The following is a 16,977-nucleotide window of genomic DNA, read 5'->3' on the forward strand; positions in this document are numbered from 1 at the left end:
GCCCCTCACCCCAGGTCCCCGGGGTGGTTCCCACTCCCCTTCCTTGCCTGGTGCTGGGGGTGGGGTGTCAGTCCCCGGGAGGTGGGCCACAGTCACGCCACGCCTGTCCCGCTCCCTGCCCACTGTCCCCGCAGTGCTGCTGGAGAAGAAGGCAGAGGACGGGCTGCAGGTGGCGGTCCTGGCTGGCGAGCTCTCTGTGCCGGGGCTCGTGGGGCTGCGTGCCCTGGGCCGGCTGCAGCAGCGGGGCCGCCTCTGGACCAGCTCCCTGAGGATCAAGTACGGCCTCCTGGGTACGGCGCCATGTGCTGGGCCGAGGACCACGTGGGAGGTGGCAGGACCTGCACCGTCGCCTGGAGCTGTGGCTCCGAGGGCTGAGGGGCCACTGTCACCTTAGGTGTTCTGGCCTCGCCACACCGCTCCTTAGCCAGTCAGTCATTCCATTGGCTCTGAATGGCACTGAGCTCCTGCTCGCTAAAAACAAAGTATGAGTGTGTGCGTGTGTATATGTGTGTGTGCATGTGTGCGTGTATGTGTGTGTGTTCGGGGGAGACATAAATCTGTCTCTTAAAACCTCCCCATTGACAGGTTCCACTGAGTGACATTAGGTGGGGCGGAGCCAGGGGGTGGGGATTGGCTGAGGCTGGGCTGAGCCCTCCTTTCCTTGGAACTGGGATGGGGGCTGCCCGGCAAGGAAGGGCAGGGGTCTCTGGGTTGCCCTGCATAGGTCAGGCGGAGCGGCTGGCACAGGAGTGCAGCACTGGCCAGCAGCTACGGGCGGAGAGTAGCCCAGAGGGCGCCTACAAGCTGGAGCTGGACCACGAGCTCCACTGCACGCAGCTCCCAGCCTTCAGCCACAAGGTGGGTACCTGGGGCGGCTGGGGAGTCTGGAGAGAGCCCCGCGGTCAGGGAAGGGGTGGTGTGAGCACCCTGAACTCATCCTCAAAGATAGATTTGCTCAAGGTCACGGATGGGAACCAATCTGGAATGGGAACTTCTCTCTCAGTTTTCCATCCATTTGTTCAGTTGGTCTTTATTAAACACCTGCTGTATGCCCAGCACCTGGGGGAGACCTATGCACAAGGCAGAACCTGGTCTCTGCCATCCTGTTGCTGGGCAGGGGCAGAATGAGAGACACAGACCAAATCAAGGGAGAGTTAACTGCCATGGGTGGTAAATGGGGCAGAGGCTGAGAGAGCATAACAAGGGGAGTCTAATTTGGCTGGGCAACAGGGAAGGCTTCTTTGGGAAAAACAAATTTTAAGCTGAAAATTAAAACATGAAACAGTTCTGTTCCCATGGAAGCATGCTGCAAGCAGAGAGAGCAGCAAGTGCAAAGGTCCTGGGGCGGAAGGGAGAATGGAACAGTTAAGGAGCCGGCAGTTCCCCAGAGTGGCTGGCAGGGTGAGCAAAAGGGAGAAGCAGCTGTTTTTTTGTTAATTTACTTGTTTCAAGTTTGCCTCTGCCACTGTACTGTTGCCCCCACGAGGGCGGGGTCTTCTGGTTCCTTCATTCCCAGGTATGTGGTGCACAGTGCTACACTTAGCACCTACTTGGTACTTGGGAAAAATGTGTTCAATGAATGAATAAATGGATGAGCCTGTGTTGCCTCCACCTGTGGTTCAGAGGTGGGAGAAGACAGCAGGGACCCACAGGTGTGCAACTCTGATCACTCAGGTTCTGTCCAGGGAGCCAGAGGCTGCCGTGGGAGCAAGGGTTCTTGGGTTTCTGTGAAGCAGATCAGGGATCATCTTCCCACGGCTGCTGGCTCTTTCAGCTGCTTATCAGGGCCTGGACCAGAGTGAGGCCCTCACCTTGGGCTCAGAATTTAAGGGGGCACCAGAGATGCAGTCATGAAGGAGGATTGTATTTTAAGGCAATATTTTACGAAATCAAAATCAGGGCAAAAAAATCCATACCTCCTCCAGAACTGTCTCCCCAGAGAAGCAAGCCTGCGCCCCTGGGTGGGTGGCAGTGAGGAGGCCCAGGACTGGGCAGACAGGGCTTCCTTGGGGTCTCCCTGGTGGGTGTGTCCCCAGGTCCAGCTCCGGCACGAGGATGGCTTGGGCCACTTGCACTCGCAGCTGGAGGCGAGCTACGGGCGGCACTGGGCTGAGAGCAGCAATCGGAGACGGCTCCGCGTCAGCCAGACCTTCCAGAACGACTCGGGCCCAGCACTGAGCAATTACTTCGTGGAGGTGAGGCTGTTTGCAATCTCTTATCTGCAGGGCGCTTGGGAAATGCATATTTCCAGCTGTGAAAAGTGCATTTTGGAAACAGGTTCACTTGCAGGTTTTACTGGAGGGGGAGCTATCTTGGTAAGTCTGGAATAACCGAGCGCTTAGCCCCTGGACGGCTGAGGTGCTCTTAGAAAGCACACGCTTAGCTTTGTGTGTTTCTTTTTAAATTGCTTAAAAAATTTTTTAATTGTGGTAAAATATATACAACACACAATTGACCGTTTTCACCATTTTTAGGTGTAGAGTTCAGTGGCATTAAGTACATTCACAGTGTTGTGCAACCGTCACCACCCTCCATCTCCAGAACTTTTTCATCTCGTGAAACTGAAACTCTGTCCCCATTAAACGGTAACTCCCCATTCTCCCTTCCCCCAAGTCCCTGGAAATCACCATTCCACTTTCTGTCTCTATGAATTTGACTACTCTAGGTACCTCATATAAATGGAATGTTCCATGTTGTGACTGGTTTATTTCACTCAGCATAATGTCCTCAAGGTTCATCCATGTTGTAGCATATTCAGAATTTCCTTCCGTTCTAAGGTTGAATAATATTACATTGTGTGGGTAGACCATATTTTGTTTATCCATTCATTCATTGATGGACACTTGCCTTCCACTTTTGGCTCTTGTGAATAACGGTGCTATGAACACAGGTGTACAAATATTTGTTTGAATCCCTGCTTTCAGTTCCTTTGGGTGTATATCCAGAAACGGAATTGCCGGATCATATAGTAATTCTGTTTTTGACTTTTTTAGGAACCGCCATACTGTTTTCCATAGTGGCTGCACCATTTTACAGTCTCACCATCAGTGCACCAGGGTTCCAATTTCTCCACGTTCTCACCAACACTTGTAATTTTCTGGGTTTTTTTTGATAGTAGCCATCCTAATCGGTATGAGGTGGTATCTCATAGCTTTGATTTGCATTTCTGTAACAATTAATGATGTTGAGCATCTTTTCATGTGTTTATTGGCCATTTGTGTATCTTCTTTGGAGAAATGTCTATTCAAGTCATTTGCCCATTTTTGAATCAGGTTATTTGTTTTATTATTGTTGTTGAGTTGTACAAGTTCTTTATATATTCTGGATATTAACCCTTTATCAGATATATGATTTGCAAATACCTTCTTGCATTCCGTGGGTTGCCTTTTCACTCTATGGGTAGTATCCTTTGACGCACAAAAGTTTTTAATTTTGATGTAGTCCAATTTATCTATTTTTACTTTTGTTGCCTGTGTTTTAGGTGTCATATTCAAAAAATCATTGTCAAATCCAGTGACATGAACCTTTTCAATCCCATGTTTTCTTCTAAGACTTTTAGAATTTTAGCTTTCATATTTAGGTATTTGATCTATTTTGAGTTAAGTTTTGTATATGGTATAAGATAAGGGTCCAAATTCATTTTGTTGCGTGTGGATATCCAGTTTTCCCAGCAGCATTTGTTGAAAAGGCTGTCCGTTCCCCCACTGAACAGGCTTGACACCCCTGTTGAAAATCATTTGACCATAAATGTGCGAGTTTATTTCTGGGCAATCTGTTCTGTTTCCTTGGTCTCTATGTCTGTTTTTATGTCACTACCATACTATTTTGATTACTGTTTCTTTGTGAGACCTCAAACTTTGTTCTTCTTTTTCAAGATTGTTTTGGTTATTTGGGGTCCCTTGAGATTCCATATGAATTTTAGGATGGATTTTTCTACTTCTGCCAAAAAAAAAAAAAAAAAAGCATTGGGATTTTGATAGGGATTACAATAAGTCTATAGATTGCCTTGGGTAGTACTGACATCTTAACAACATTAAGTCTTCCAATCCATAAACACAGGATGTCTTTCCATTTATTCATGTCTTCTTTAATTTCTTTCAGCAAGTTTTTTTTGTAGTTTTCAGCGTACAAGTCTTCTGCCCCCCTAGGAACTTCATTCCTAAGTATTAAATTGATTTTAAGTGATACCAATCCTACGTGAATAAATTCTCCTTGTGAAAAAAAGTGTAACGTTTGAAATAAGGCTAAAATGCCTTTCACAGTTACCATCCCCGATCCTGGTCCCCTCCTCAGCTGCCCAGAGGGAACCACGGTTATAGTCTGGGGCCCTGGAGATGAGATCTTTTTCTATTTGTTTGCTCTGTGGATCCATCACAAACACTGTTTTGTTTGGTGCATCTTGCTGTGCGTCCTTCAGCAATGGCTCTTGGAGAATGTTCCGTGTTGTTTTATAGAGATCTGCTCTATTCTTTTAAACCCCTTCATCACGTTCCATATATGGCTATACTGCATTTTATTTGGCCATTTCACTCTTGCTGGGTTCTAATATATGCCTGAGCATCCTTGCGCATGTCTCCCTGGGCACATGTGTGACAAGGTCTCTAGGGCAGATGTCACAATGTGGAGTTTTTGGTTATGGAATTTGTGCGTTTGTAATTTGGCTTTTGCCAATTTGCCCTCCAAAATGTCTGTACCAATCCCCCACCTCCCAGCCACGTCCGAGAGAAGCAGTTTCCATACTCTCCCCAATGCGTGAGTTTTACCATCTGCAAAATATTGCTGATGTGGGTGGAAATCGTATCTCATTGTTTGCATTTGCATTTCCCTGATTACTTAGTAAGGCTGAACAGCATCTTTTTGTATATTTCTTCTACCGTTGCGTTACTCTTCTGTGAACTGCTGTTTCGTATTGTTTGACATTTGAAAAAAATTAGAATACTTGACTTTTTAATATATAATTGCAGTATGTGCATCATATTACTATTCTAAATAAGCTGTGAACATTTCTTATTTCTGTAAAACACCTGCCCCAAGGCTTTTAGTGAAGAGATTGGAGACCTGTGGCAGCATGAACGCAAGGCTTCCGAAGTGTGCAGATGCCACGCTAGGTTTGGGGAGACAAATATGAATAAAATAACCTTCTTAAGCATCCTTAAGACGCTGACAGTGAGTAGGACCGGGAAGGCAGAGTGAGCAATGATGGGCCATGTATTATTGCCAGACCATGTGTCAGACACGTCGTTTGTATTATCTCATTTAATCCCTATGAGGTAAGCATTATCTGTCCACATTTTCCAGACAAGAAATTGAGGAAATGGACTCGTCTGGGCTCTCACAGCTATTGTGTGGCAGAATTGGGGTTTAAATTCCAGTCTGCCTCATTGCAAACCTCAGGCGTCCAGACTGGCGTGAGAGAAGTAAAACTCCAGGCACACCTCATTTTATTGTGCTTCTCTTTACTGCACTCCACAGATACTGCATTTTTTACAAGACCCTCCACCAGCAAAAAGATTATGACTTGCTGAAGGCTCAGGTGATGGTTAGCATTTTTTAGCAATAAAGTATTTTTTAATTAAAGTATGTACATTGTTTTTTGAGAATAATGCTATTTCGCACTTAATAGACTACAGTATAGAGTAAACATAACTTTTATTTGCACTGGGAAACCAAAAAATTCGTGTGACTTGCTTTATTGCAATATTTTCTTTATTGTGGTGGTCTGGAACCAAACCCACAATATCCGAGTTATGCCTGTATCTCTATTTACAGATGACATGATCTCGTGTATAGAAAACTCTAAAGAATCCGCAAAAAACCTATTAGAGCTAATAAATGAGTTCACTAAAGTTGTAGAATACAAGATCAATATACAAAAATCAGTTGGATTACATTAGCAATGAAAAACCTGAAAATGAACTTAAGAAAACAATTCCATTTACAACAGCATCAAAAAGAGTAAATACTTAGGAATAAATTTAACAAAAGAATTTAAAACTAATACTCTGAAAACTATAAAACCTTATTGAAAGAAATTTTTTTTTTAAAGATTTTTTTTATTTATTTATTTTCCCCCCAAAGCCCCAGTAGATAGTTGTATGTCATAGCTGCACATCCTTCTAGTTGCTGTATGTGGGACGTGGCCTCAGCATGGCCGGAGAAGTGGTGCGTCAGTGCGCGCCCAGGATCCGAACCCGGGCCGCCAGCATAGGAGTGCACGTACTTAACTGCTAAGCCACTGGGCCGGCCCTGAAAGAAATTTTTAAAAACCTAAATAAATGAGAAGACATCCATGTTCTTGGATTGGAAAGTTTAATTTGAAGGTGACAGTCCTTCCCAAATTGATCCATAGACTCAACAGTCCCTAGCTATCCCTATCAAAACCCGAGCTGTCTTTTTTGCAGAAATTGACAAGCTGATCCTAAAATTCACAGGGAATTGCAAGGGACCCAGAATGGACAAAACAGTCTTGAAAAAGAAGAACAAAGTTGGAGGACTCCCTCTTCCCAACTTCCAAACCTACGACAAAGCTACAGTAATTAAGACAGTGTGGCACTGGCATAATGAGAGACAGATAGACCAATGGAGTAGAATTGGGAGCCCAGAAATAAATCCTCATAGTTACAGTCAATTGATTTTTGACAAGGATGCCAAGACAATTGAAGAGGGGAGGAACAGTCTTTTCAACAAATGGTGCTGGGACAACTGGTATCCATGTGCAAAAGGATGAAGTGGGAGCCTTACCTCACGCCATATATAAAAACTAACTCAAAACAGATCACAGACCTAACTTTAAGAACTATGAAACTCTTAGAAGAAAATGTAAGGGTAAATCTTTATGACCTTGGAAGTAGGCAAGGGTTTCTGAGATATGACACCAAAAGTATAAGTAATAACAGCAAAAACAGATACATTGGACTTGGTCAAAATTAAAAGCACTTGTGCTTCAAAGGATACCATCAAGAAAGGAAATTGCCTACAAAATGGAAGAAAACATTTGTAAATCATGTATCTGATAAAGGATTTATACCCAGAATATATAAAGAACTCTTCCAACTTAGCAATAGAAAGACAAAGGATTTGAATAGATAGTTCTCCAACAAAGATGTACAAATGGCCAATAAGCACATGAAAAGATGCTCAACACAATTCGTCATGAGGGAAATGCAAATCAAAACCACAATGAGATACTATTCCATAGACACTAGCATGGCTAAAATTTAAAAAGACAGACAAGGACAAGTGTTGGTGAGGATGTGGAGAAATCAGAACCCTCATCTATTGGTGGGATTATAAAATGGTGTGGCTGCTTTGGAAAAACAGTTTGGTGGTTCCTTAAAATGTTAAACACAGGAGTACCATAGGACTCAGCAATTCTACTCCTAGGTACTCAAGAAAATTGAAAACATAATGTCCAAGCAAAACTTGCACACAAACATTTATAGCAGCATTATTCATAATAGCCAAAAAGTAGAAACAACTCACATGTCCGTGAACTGATGAGTGGATAAATAAAGTGTGATTTATCCACACAATAGAATATTACTCAGCAATAAAAAGGAATGAAGTTCTGATACATACTACAACATGGATGAACCTTGAAAACATCATGCTAAGTGAAAGAAGCCAGACACACAAGACCATATACTGTATGATTCCATTTATGTAAAATGTCCAGAATAGGGATGCAATAGAGACATCCATAGAGATGGAAAATAGATTAATGGTTTCCAGGAATATAAGGGGCATTGGGGAGTGACTGCTAATGGATGCAGGGTTTCTTTTTGGGGTGGGCTGGGGCAGTTCCCAATAGCCAGGGCCCTCAGGCCGACCCCTGGCTGTAGTGGAGAGCCAGTGGAATGTTCTAGGTGGTGAGTGGCCTGATCTGGTTAGCATCCTGGGTTGGGTCTCCTCCAGTTTGTGCTGCAGGTGCCCGTGAAGCAGGTGGATTGCCGTACGCAGCTGCACCACTCGAGCCTCCGCCAGCCCCACATGGAGAGCAGCACGTTCCTGAAGGTGCAGTACAACGGGCGGCTGCCCTTCGTGGCAGGCTTGCAGTGGAAGGACACATCCCGGGCCACCCTGTGGAAGTGGGAAGGTGAGTGTCTTCTAGGGAGCATCCTTGGCTAGCAGTTAAGATTTCTGGCCTCCAAGCCTTTGCTCAAGCCATGCCCACTACCTGGAACACCCTTCCCTTTCGCTTGCCTGGCTAACTCAATACTCAGACTTCCAGTGTGTCCCATGACACTCACAATTACATCCTGACTTCTCACCCTCGCCGAGAGAGCTCTATGCTACAGGCCCCTGCCTACTTCTCCAACCTCATCTCACTCCACTTTCCCCGGTGCCCATTATCCTTCAGCACCACTGGCCTCTTTTCTGTTCCCCAAACATACCTCAGGGCCTTTGCACTTGCTGTGCTTTCTCCTTGGAACACTCTTTCTCTCACTTAAAAAAAAGGTAGATTTACCATAGTTCATCCTTGAATTAATTTTTATTTTTATTGAAGTAATACATAGTTTGAAAAATGAATTAGACTATGAGTCAGTAAAGGTTGAAGGTGGGTGAGTGTTACATGGGGGCTCATCATATTATGCCCTCTACTCATGTATGTACTTAAAATAAATTTTTTAAAGTTTTTAAAAAGTTTAAGTTTATAACAAATAGAGTAATTCTCTGCTTTATGTCTTCCTATCCCAAGTTTTGCCTAAAACAGCAACCACTGTAAATTCTTTTAGCTGTTTCTTGTTATACTCTCTATCTTTTAAAATAATGTAATCATGCTATTATTTCTTGAGTTTTCTTTTAGGTATTCTCCATAAATTTCTCACTAGAGAGGATGAGAGTTTAACTCTTAATCCAGCCCCTTTCAAATATCTGTTTCCTTCCATCCTCCTAAAAGAGTTACATTTTATTATGTTCAATGTTTACATAATTGGGACATTTTATTATGTTCAGTGTTTACATAATTGGGACTCTATAAATTTCCTTCATAGCCAAGACACATGGTGTTCTATGATTCTAACTTTTTGTTTTTCCTGGAGTTATGATTGCCTTTTTTCCCCCTATTTGATTAGTTTTCTGTTTTCCTCCTCCTAATTATTCCCCGAATTTTCAGCCACAGTGTAAAACTCTTCTCCAGATGGTCAAACACGTCAGGTTATTTATCAACTTCAATTAGTCCTCATATTTTTCTTGAAGACCCTCTTCCTGGAGCTACTGTCCTGCTCCAAGGTATACCAGTGGCACAGCGTGGTCCTGAGGCATCCTTCATTATCCTGGGCGTTCCTTCCATGTCCCCTCTGGGTCACAGCCCCTGTTTCTTGCACTCAGGGTGCAAGAATAGTCTGGACAGGCGCACACACCTGCGTAACCCAAGCCCCTGTCAAGATTCACAACATGACCATCGTTCTAGAAAGTTCCATCCTGCCCCATCCCAGTCATTCCCAGTTCTGAGATATGCCTACAGTGGCTGTGATGAGACTATAGGAGCCTCTTGCTACCTGCTAAAAAGCTCCCTTCATACCTGGGACACCGGCTTCTCCCTCTTTGCCTCTCACAGGAGCCTTGACCCTGGACAGTCCGTGGCTGATGGTCTCTGCGGCCCACAGGCTGTACTGGCCTCATCGAGCCACGTTCCAGGCGGGCCTGGAGCTGACGCTGGGCAAGGCCTGGACTCTCAAGAACCTGGTGATGAACGTGGCCTGCAGGGGCCAGGGCCTCGCCAGGGAGGGCAAGATCCACATCTACACCCCGGCGACCACTTACCTCCGGGTGCGCATGCTCGGCCACGCCCCCTGCTCCCCCTCCCCCGCGCGGCCCCCAGCCCAGGAGCGCGATTCCCTCCCTGCCATTTAGGTCTTCCCTGCAGAGGGTGGAAACCCTGGCCCGTGGGCCGATACCAGGTCACAGATGTGTGAAGTTCGGCTCATCCAGTGTTTACAACCTTCAGAATTAATTGCCAAGTAAATTTGGAAGAGTGGACCCAAAAATCAATCTCGCTTTCCCATATTCATGCTTAGCAGCTGATAAAGAAAAATGTGCAAGCAGGTTGAATGGTACCTTGGAAACAGGTAGACGTTGGGCTTTTCCCAAAAACCAGAATGTAGGTCAGTTTTATACCAACTGCTGAGCGTCATTAAGTATGCCTTTTAGCGCATATTTGATCACAGAAGCATAACAGGGTTTGGAAGAAAACCAACCAGCGTTATCTCCCGGGAGGGACTTCCCTGGTGTCACACGAGGGAGCCCAGCACATGAATCCTCTGCCCGTGCTGGGATGATGTGCAGACACGGGGTGGTCCAGGCCTGACTGGGGTCTGGAAGGAGCCTCACTGGGCCCGTCTGGGGACAGCACAGTCCCCTCTGAGGCTGAGGCCCGGTGGCACCAGGGCAGAGTCAGGAGGAGCAGGGCCATCCTGGCGAGCGTAGGGACCTGAGGAGGCCTCTGGGTGGCGGAGCCAGGACAGGAGAGCGAGGCAGGGTCAGCGCACCTGCTCCTGCAGCTGACCGAGCCAGAGGGAGTGAAGGTGGCCTGTCCGGGGCAGCAGCAGTGGAGGTGGCGTCAAGTGTCCAGACTCCAGGACTAGTTTGAAGGTGGAGCTGACGGACTTACTGACGGACAGATCTGCTGGCGGATTGGCAGCGGGGAGGGAGCAAGGGAGAAGAGACAAATGACCCCAGGGTTTTGGCCCAAGCAGCTGGGGGCAAGGAAGTACATTTGCTGAAATACGGAAACCGGCAGCGAGGGGCCCACAGGGTCTGGGGGCACGCTGAGGGTCAGTGACATCCGGGACTCGGCGTTAGGGAGTTCCAGTATTCGGTGGGAGGGTCGGTAATGCTCAGCCCCCTGTTGGCCCCATCGCCTCTCGCCTTGAGGCCCTTGAGCGAGCTGTGTGAACAGGGACAGCAGCCGACAGGGCACAGGGCTCCATGATATTCCTAGCGGGGCCTGTGCTGGGGCGTGAGCTGGGGGCCCTGCCCAGTGCAAGGCTGAAGTTCTCTACCTCCCTGAGCCCCAACACGAGCCAGAGTAACACCCAGCTCTTCCTGGGTCTGAAGACCACAAATGAGGCAGGGAAGAAGGCCACCCGCAACGTGTGCCCCTCAGGGCACAGATCCTGCCGCTAGTCATAGTGGCGCAGTGAGATCATATTCTCTCCCTGAGCTGAAGAGGAGAGAGGGGAGGGAGTCATGTCTGCTCAGGGTTGGGAGATGGAGGAGATGGAGAGGCGATTCTCCTCAAGACCCTGGAGGGCACAACCAATGCCGCCTGGACCAGTCAGGAAAGGCCTTGCAGAGATGGCATTGGAGGGGTTTTGAAGTATGAGTAGGAGTTCACCAAGTAGGAATTGTGTATAAGGGCAGTGCAGGGGGAGGGAATAGGGTGTGCATGGTCACCGTCCCCTGACTCACTGCAGGTTTCCACGGTGACGACCTTGGCACGGAGCCTCTTCCGCAGCTGGAGTGAGGTGGAATCCGCCTGGAGTGCGGCAGTGCAGAGCGAGATCCGGGCTGAGAACAGCCGGGACCGTAAGAGCCTTCACTGCTGGTTGAAGGGCCCCCGGCGGGAGCTGAACCTGACGGCGGCCTACAGGCACGCGGAGCAGGTGCGCGTCCAGGCAGCCGGTGCTGGAGGCTCCCTCACTGTGAGACCCCGCGTCCCCCACCCGGGATGCGAAGGGCTTTGTGCCACCAACTCAGCCTATGACCTGGGCCCTCCCTGAGCCTCAGTTTCTTTATCTGTAAAGTGGACCCCATATTAGCACAGACTGTGGAGCAAAACTCGGCTTCTGGAGCCGGAAGCCCAAGTTCCTCGTTCCTGGCTGGGTGCCCGGGGAGGTCTGGGCACCGCAGTGTGCCTGTGCCATCTCGTGGTCTGATCAGGGTGGAAGCTGCAGGCCGGTTCAGCAGCCCTTCTCGGGTGGTCATTCTAGGGGCGATGGGTGGGCAGTGGGAGCAGGATGATCCTGCATGGTCCTTGCCGGCCGTCCTCCCCATCGGCCTGGTTCTTGCTGCAGCCCCGGAAGACCCACGTGTCGCTGATGGCTCTGGGGACCCGTGCTGGGGGCCAGCCTCAGGGCCTGCAGTTGGAGGGTGAGCTGGAGGAGCTGACCCACGACAGCGTGTCGTACCGGAAGCGGGGGACCTTCCTCCTTAGGTACGTGCGGCCCTGTCCCCAGGCCAAGTCCACTGAGGTGTGGTGCCTGCCCCGGTCTCCCCTTCTCCCTTGAGGGTGACCAGGGGACCCGGGCGTGCAGTGCTCGCTGCAGAGGCCCACGCTGACCCGCGGGGCCCAGACAGAGCCCAGAGCTCGGAGACGAGCTGCCTGCCTTGAAAGCCCCCCGCACCCCTAGCCCCTTCTGTTAGCATGTGGGGCTGGGAGCAGAGATCAGAGTCTCGTTGCCCCAGCCTGAAAGCTGCTCTGCGGAATCTTTTCAGTTCCCAGAGGTTGAAAAGGCTGTTGTGTGTGTGTGCGGAGAACAGCACGGGGTTGATCAGCAGACCTGGCCTGAACCCCAGGCTGTGTAGTGACCACCTGGGTGACCTCAGTCATCTGTCCAACAACAGCAGTAACCAAAAAGTAACAGTGGCTGTGGTTTGCAAAGGTCTCATTCATTTGTTTATTTCATTTATACTTATTGGGCACCTACTGTGTGCAGGCACTTTTCTGGGCATGTGGAAAACAGCAGAGAGTGAACAGGACAGAAATGCTTGCCCTCGGGAGCTTGCGTTCACTTCACACACGTTATCTCTAATGATCCCAACCACCAAGTGAGATGGCTGTTATTATTTTAGCCCCATTTTACAGATGGGAAAACTGAGGTATGGAAAGGTCAATCAAGTCCTTTGCTGCCCAAGGTCACACGGCTGGTGAAAGGCGGAACCTGGACTCCAAGCCCAGTCTGTGGGCCTCCAGACCTCGTGTGCTGTCTGTCCCTTGGGTGTGTGCTGCCAGATGGTGACGGTGACCCCAGCTGTGCCCAGCTCACTGGGTTGTCAAGAGGGCACAGCGAGATGGCGAATGGGTGTCGATTGGCAAATTGTAACACACAGGACTGACGTGTGGCCTGATGTTCTCCTCTCTGTGACAAAGTCTTAACTCTGCAAGACAGTGACAGGCACAGTCTGAGCCCACGGGCACAGTTGTCCCCCGACCCCGCCGGCTGCTTTAATGGCTTTGGCCCATTTTCCCGTCTCCACGCCAGGCACCCGTTGGCTCTGCCAGGCCCACAGAGCCTGCTCCTGCAGGAGACGTTCACGGTGGAGAAGCAGCAGCAGCGGTCCTCCCTGGAGACCAGGGTTGTCCTGAATGGCCGAGAGGAAACCCTGCAGACCATCGTCCTGGGCTACCAGGCGGGGCACCCCTATGTGAGTGGGCTCCAGGGTGCGGCTGGGAAGGGGCCTGAGAGCGGGAGGGAGGCCCCATCTGCCCCGTCTCTGCCTGTGTGCAGGTGTGTGGTTGTCCCTCCCAGGTCTGTGCAGGCCTGACCCACCCCTACAGCGGCACAGCCATCCCCGGGAGCCTGGAGGGGTGTGTGGTTACGTGGAGTCGACACACCGTAAGTGAGAAGACCCCAGAGACCTTCCCACCGCGGCGGTCCCCATTCAGGCAGCTGCCATCTCTCCGCCGGACCAACGAATCCCTCTCCTGCTGGGTTTTCTCTTCCACTCGGTCCCCCTGCTCCAGTCTGCTTGACAGCCAGAGAGATCTTTTCATCATGCTGGCGTAATCATGTCACTCCCTCGCTTGAAAATCCTCCCAGCCTGTCTTGGGATAACGACCCCAGCCCTGACCCTCCAGCCTGGCTGACCCTCCGGCCTCACCTGAGACCTGCGTTCAGCTTACCCAGCCTCCTTCATTTCCGCACGTGGGTCCTTCCTGCCCCAGGCCCTTTGTGCTCTGTGTCTGGAGTGTCACTCTCTCCTCAGCTTTGCCTCCCTCCCTTCTCATCATCAGCTCCAGCATCATCTCTGCTGGGAAGCTCTCCCTGACCCCCAGCCCAGCTCACGCCCCCGGTTACACCTCCTCCCTTTCCTGTGCCTCTTGCTTCTGGCACCTGTCCCAAACCCTGGTTCTATTTTGGTGTGATTCTTTGACCAATTGCTGCCCCTCTGCCAGTCTGTAAGATCTGTGATTGGTGCCCCGTCTGCTTTATTCACCATGGTAGCCACGGGGCCGGGCGCATAATCAGTGCTTAATGAATCATGTTGCCTTGGTGCTGTTGAAAATCCACTGCGTACCTGACCCAGAGCAGCGTGGACAAGCTCCCTCTGTGAAGGACTGGATAGTGACTGTTGTAGCCTTTGCAGGCCGGACAGTCTCTGTTGCAGCTACTCACCTCTGCACAGTGACACCTAGAAAATACACAAGTGAATGGGCACGACTGTGTTCTGCTAACGCTATGGATGGAATGTTTGTGTCGCCCCCAGATTCCTATGTCGAGGCCCTAATGTGACGGCATTGGGGATGGGGTCTTGGGAGGAGATTAGGTTACGAGGGTGGAGCCCCTGTGATGAGATCAGTGTCCTCATAAGAAGAGGAAGAGAACCAACCCTTTCTCTCTCTCCACCACGTGAGGACACAACGAGAAGGCGGCCATCTGCAAACCAGGCAGCGGGCCCTCACCAGGACCTGCCCAGGCTGGCTCCCTGATCTCGGACTTCCAACCTCCAGAACCGTGAGAAATAAGTTTCTGTTGTTTAAACTGCCTGGTCTCTGGTATTTTTGTTATAGCAGCCCTAACTAAGACGACTTTATCTGCAAGAATAGGCCGGGTTTGGCTCTTGGGCCGTGGTTTCCTGAGCCCTGATTAGAGGGTCTCGGCCTGAGTCTTCCTAGGAGTGAAACTCGTTTTTGCCTATGTGTTTTTAGCAAATTATTTCATGTCTCTGGACCTCGGTTTCATCTAAAAATGGACACATCAGTACTCATCTCTCATGCAGTGGTTGAGAATCGAAATGTAGTATAATAATCTCTCTCGAGTACTTAAGACATGCTTCCTAGGCCCTCGTCCAAGTCTCCTTCCTGACCCTCCAGGGCTAGAAGCTCCTGGGCCTAACCCCATTCTCCAGCAAGAATTTATTGAGCACCAGCTGTGTGCCAGGCCCTGGACAAGGAAGGTGGTGGTGGTTTCTCCCTTGCAGGACGTACAAAGCGCTGTTGGAAGGCGGGTGAATCCGGGCCAGCTGCTGAGCGCCGAGACCTGTCCTTCTGGAACTCCACTTCCCCACCAGTTAGACAGGGCTGCAGATGGCTCCCAGAGGTTTGGTAGCCGAAGTCCCTGGAGCTCCTGCAGGGAAGTAGGGCAGGATGACAGCCCAAACCCCTGCGGAAGCGTTTCCCCATGGTGTTTACTGTCTTGTAAACCGGAGATTGCAGAATGGCGCCACGGGCCCACTGCAACCTGCAGGTGTGTTTGGTTTGGGCTGCTTCGCATTTACATTTTGTAAAAAAAATCAGTTGTCAACATTTAAAATCAGAAGATTTGGGATAAAACCCAGATTTCTGCTTCTAATTAAAAAAAAAATCAGAAGATCTGACACACTGGGCCTAAAATCCCGCCTGACAACAGGCTAGAACCAAGCAGATGGGGTCCTTTGGTTTAGTTTAATTTGGCTGTCCTTTTTAAAACCCTGTCTTTGTTGAATGACACCCGTTTTTCTCTTCTCTGGGATCTTTGTTCCTCCTCCATCTTGGTTCTAAAATAAAGCCGTGTACTCTTTAAAAGAAGTACACCAATAATAAAATCCTGTGGTGAGACATTTTTAACTTCTCAGCTAACACAGATGGGAAAAGATGGCAACCTGCTGCTGCGTGCTTGGCACGTGGCAGAAGCTAAATAGTTGTTGAGTGAATAAATGATTAACTATGTGTACCAGTTTTCTATGGCTGCTATAACAAATTACTACAGACTTTGTGGTTTAAAACAACACAAATTTATCTTACATTTCTGGAGAACAGAAGTCCAAAATGAGTTTCACTTGGCTAAAATCGAGGTGTCGGCAGGGTTACGTTCCACCCAGAGGCTCCAGGGGAGAATCTGTTTTCTTGCCTTTTCTAGCTTCTAAAAGCTGCCTGCGTTTCTGGTTTGTGGTCCCTTTCTCCGTCTTCAAAGCCAGCAGAGTAGCATCTTCTCTGACTCTGCCCTCCTGCCTCCCTCTTATGAGAACTCTTGTAATTACCTTGGGCCTACTGGGTAATCCAGAATAATCTCTCCACCTCAACATCCTTAACTGCACAGTCCCTTTTGCCCTGTGAGGTGACATATTGACAGGCTCCAGGGATTAGGGTGTGGACATCTGTGGGAGCATGGGTATTATTCTCCCTGCCACACTAGGAATTAAACCTGTTTCCACCTTGGCATAGCTTTACCCTTGGAGTTTCAGGCTATAACTAGTGATTCTGTATTCTTCCAATATTGACTGAGCACCTACTATGCGCGAGGACCTGTGCTGAGTGTCAGGAATACAGCAGTGAACAAAACAGGCTCATACCAGGGCACCCCCTTTGAATGAGACACAGGCCTTCAAGTTTGCCCCCTCAAGCCCACCCCTCTACCCCTACCTCTGGGCGCTGGAGCTTACCATCCCTGTTTGAAAGACCCCACGTGCCCTGTCCCCACTTTCTGCCCTGTGAGTGGAACAGTGTAGACTGTGCTTTGATTCCTCAATCTTGGGACCACTTTCTTCTCACTGCTGGTTTCCCAGGGTGGCTTCTGCAGGCCCTTGGAGACGGGAAGTAACCTCTCTCAGTGCCACTGGTTCTTGCACACGCAGGCTAAGAACAGGGAGGTCGAGGCCACTTTGAAAGTCGACCAGAAAGTCATGCTGCACTTAAAGGGTCTGCACCGTGACAGATCTCAGCCTGGGGAGGTCCGGCACCGCCTGGCGCTGGACGCGGCTCACTCCTCCCAGGTACCGTCCCCGGGTTGGGCAAACGCTGGTTTGTGGCCCCCCAGTGCAGCTCAACTGTTGGCA

The 16,977-nt window shown here is 49.3% G+C and overlaps 1 protein-coding gene across 1 annotated transcript in view; it reads left to right on the forward strand.

Moving 5' to 3' along the window:
• LOC131422652 (uncharacterized) overlaps positions 1 to 16,977 on the forward strand; it is a 135,845-nt gene that overhangs the window by 46,861 nt on the left and 72,007 nt on the right. Inside the window, 10 exon segments of the mRNA XM_058570047.1 lie at positions 135 to 290; positions 725 to 858; positions 2,037 to 2,195; positions 7,915 to 8,095; positions 9,560 to 9,771; positions 11,418 to 11,606; positions 12,018 to 12,157; positions 13,206 to 13,368; positions 13,473 to 13,559; positions 16,777 to 16,914. Coding sequence (XP_058426030.1) covers positions 135 to 290; positions 725 to 858; positions 2,037 to 2,195; positions 7,915 to 8,095; positions 9,560 to 9,771; positions 11,418 to 11,606; positions 12,018 to 12,157; positions 13,206 to 13,368; positions 13,473 to 13,559; positions 16,777 to 16,914 — 1,559 coding nt within the window.

Source organism: Diceros bicornis, chromosome 26, assembly GCF_020826845.1.
Source record: "Diceros bicornis minor isolate mBicDic1 chromosome 26, mDicBic1.mat.cur, whole genome shotgun sequence".
Classification (NCBI taxonomy): Eukaryota; Metazoa; Chordata; class Mammalia; order Perissodactyla; family Rhinocerotidae; genus Diceros; species Diceros bicornis.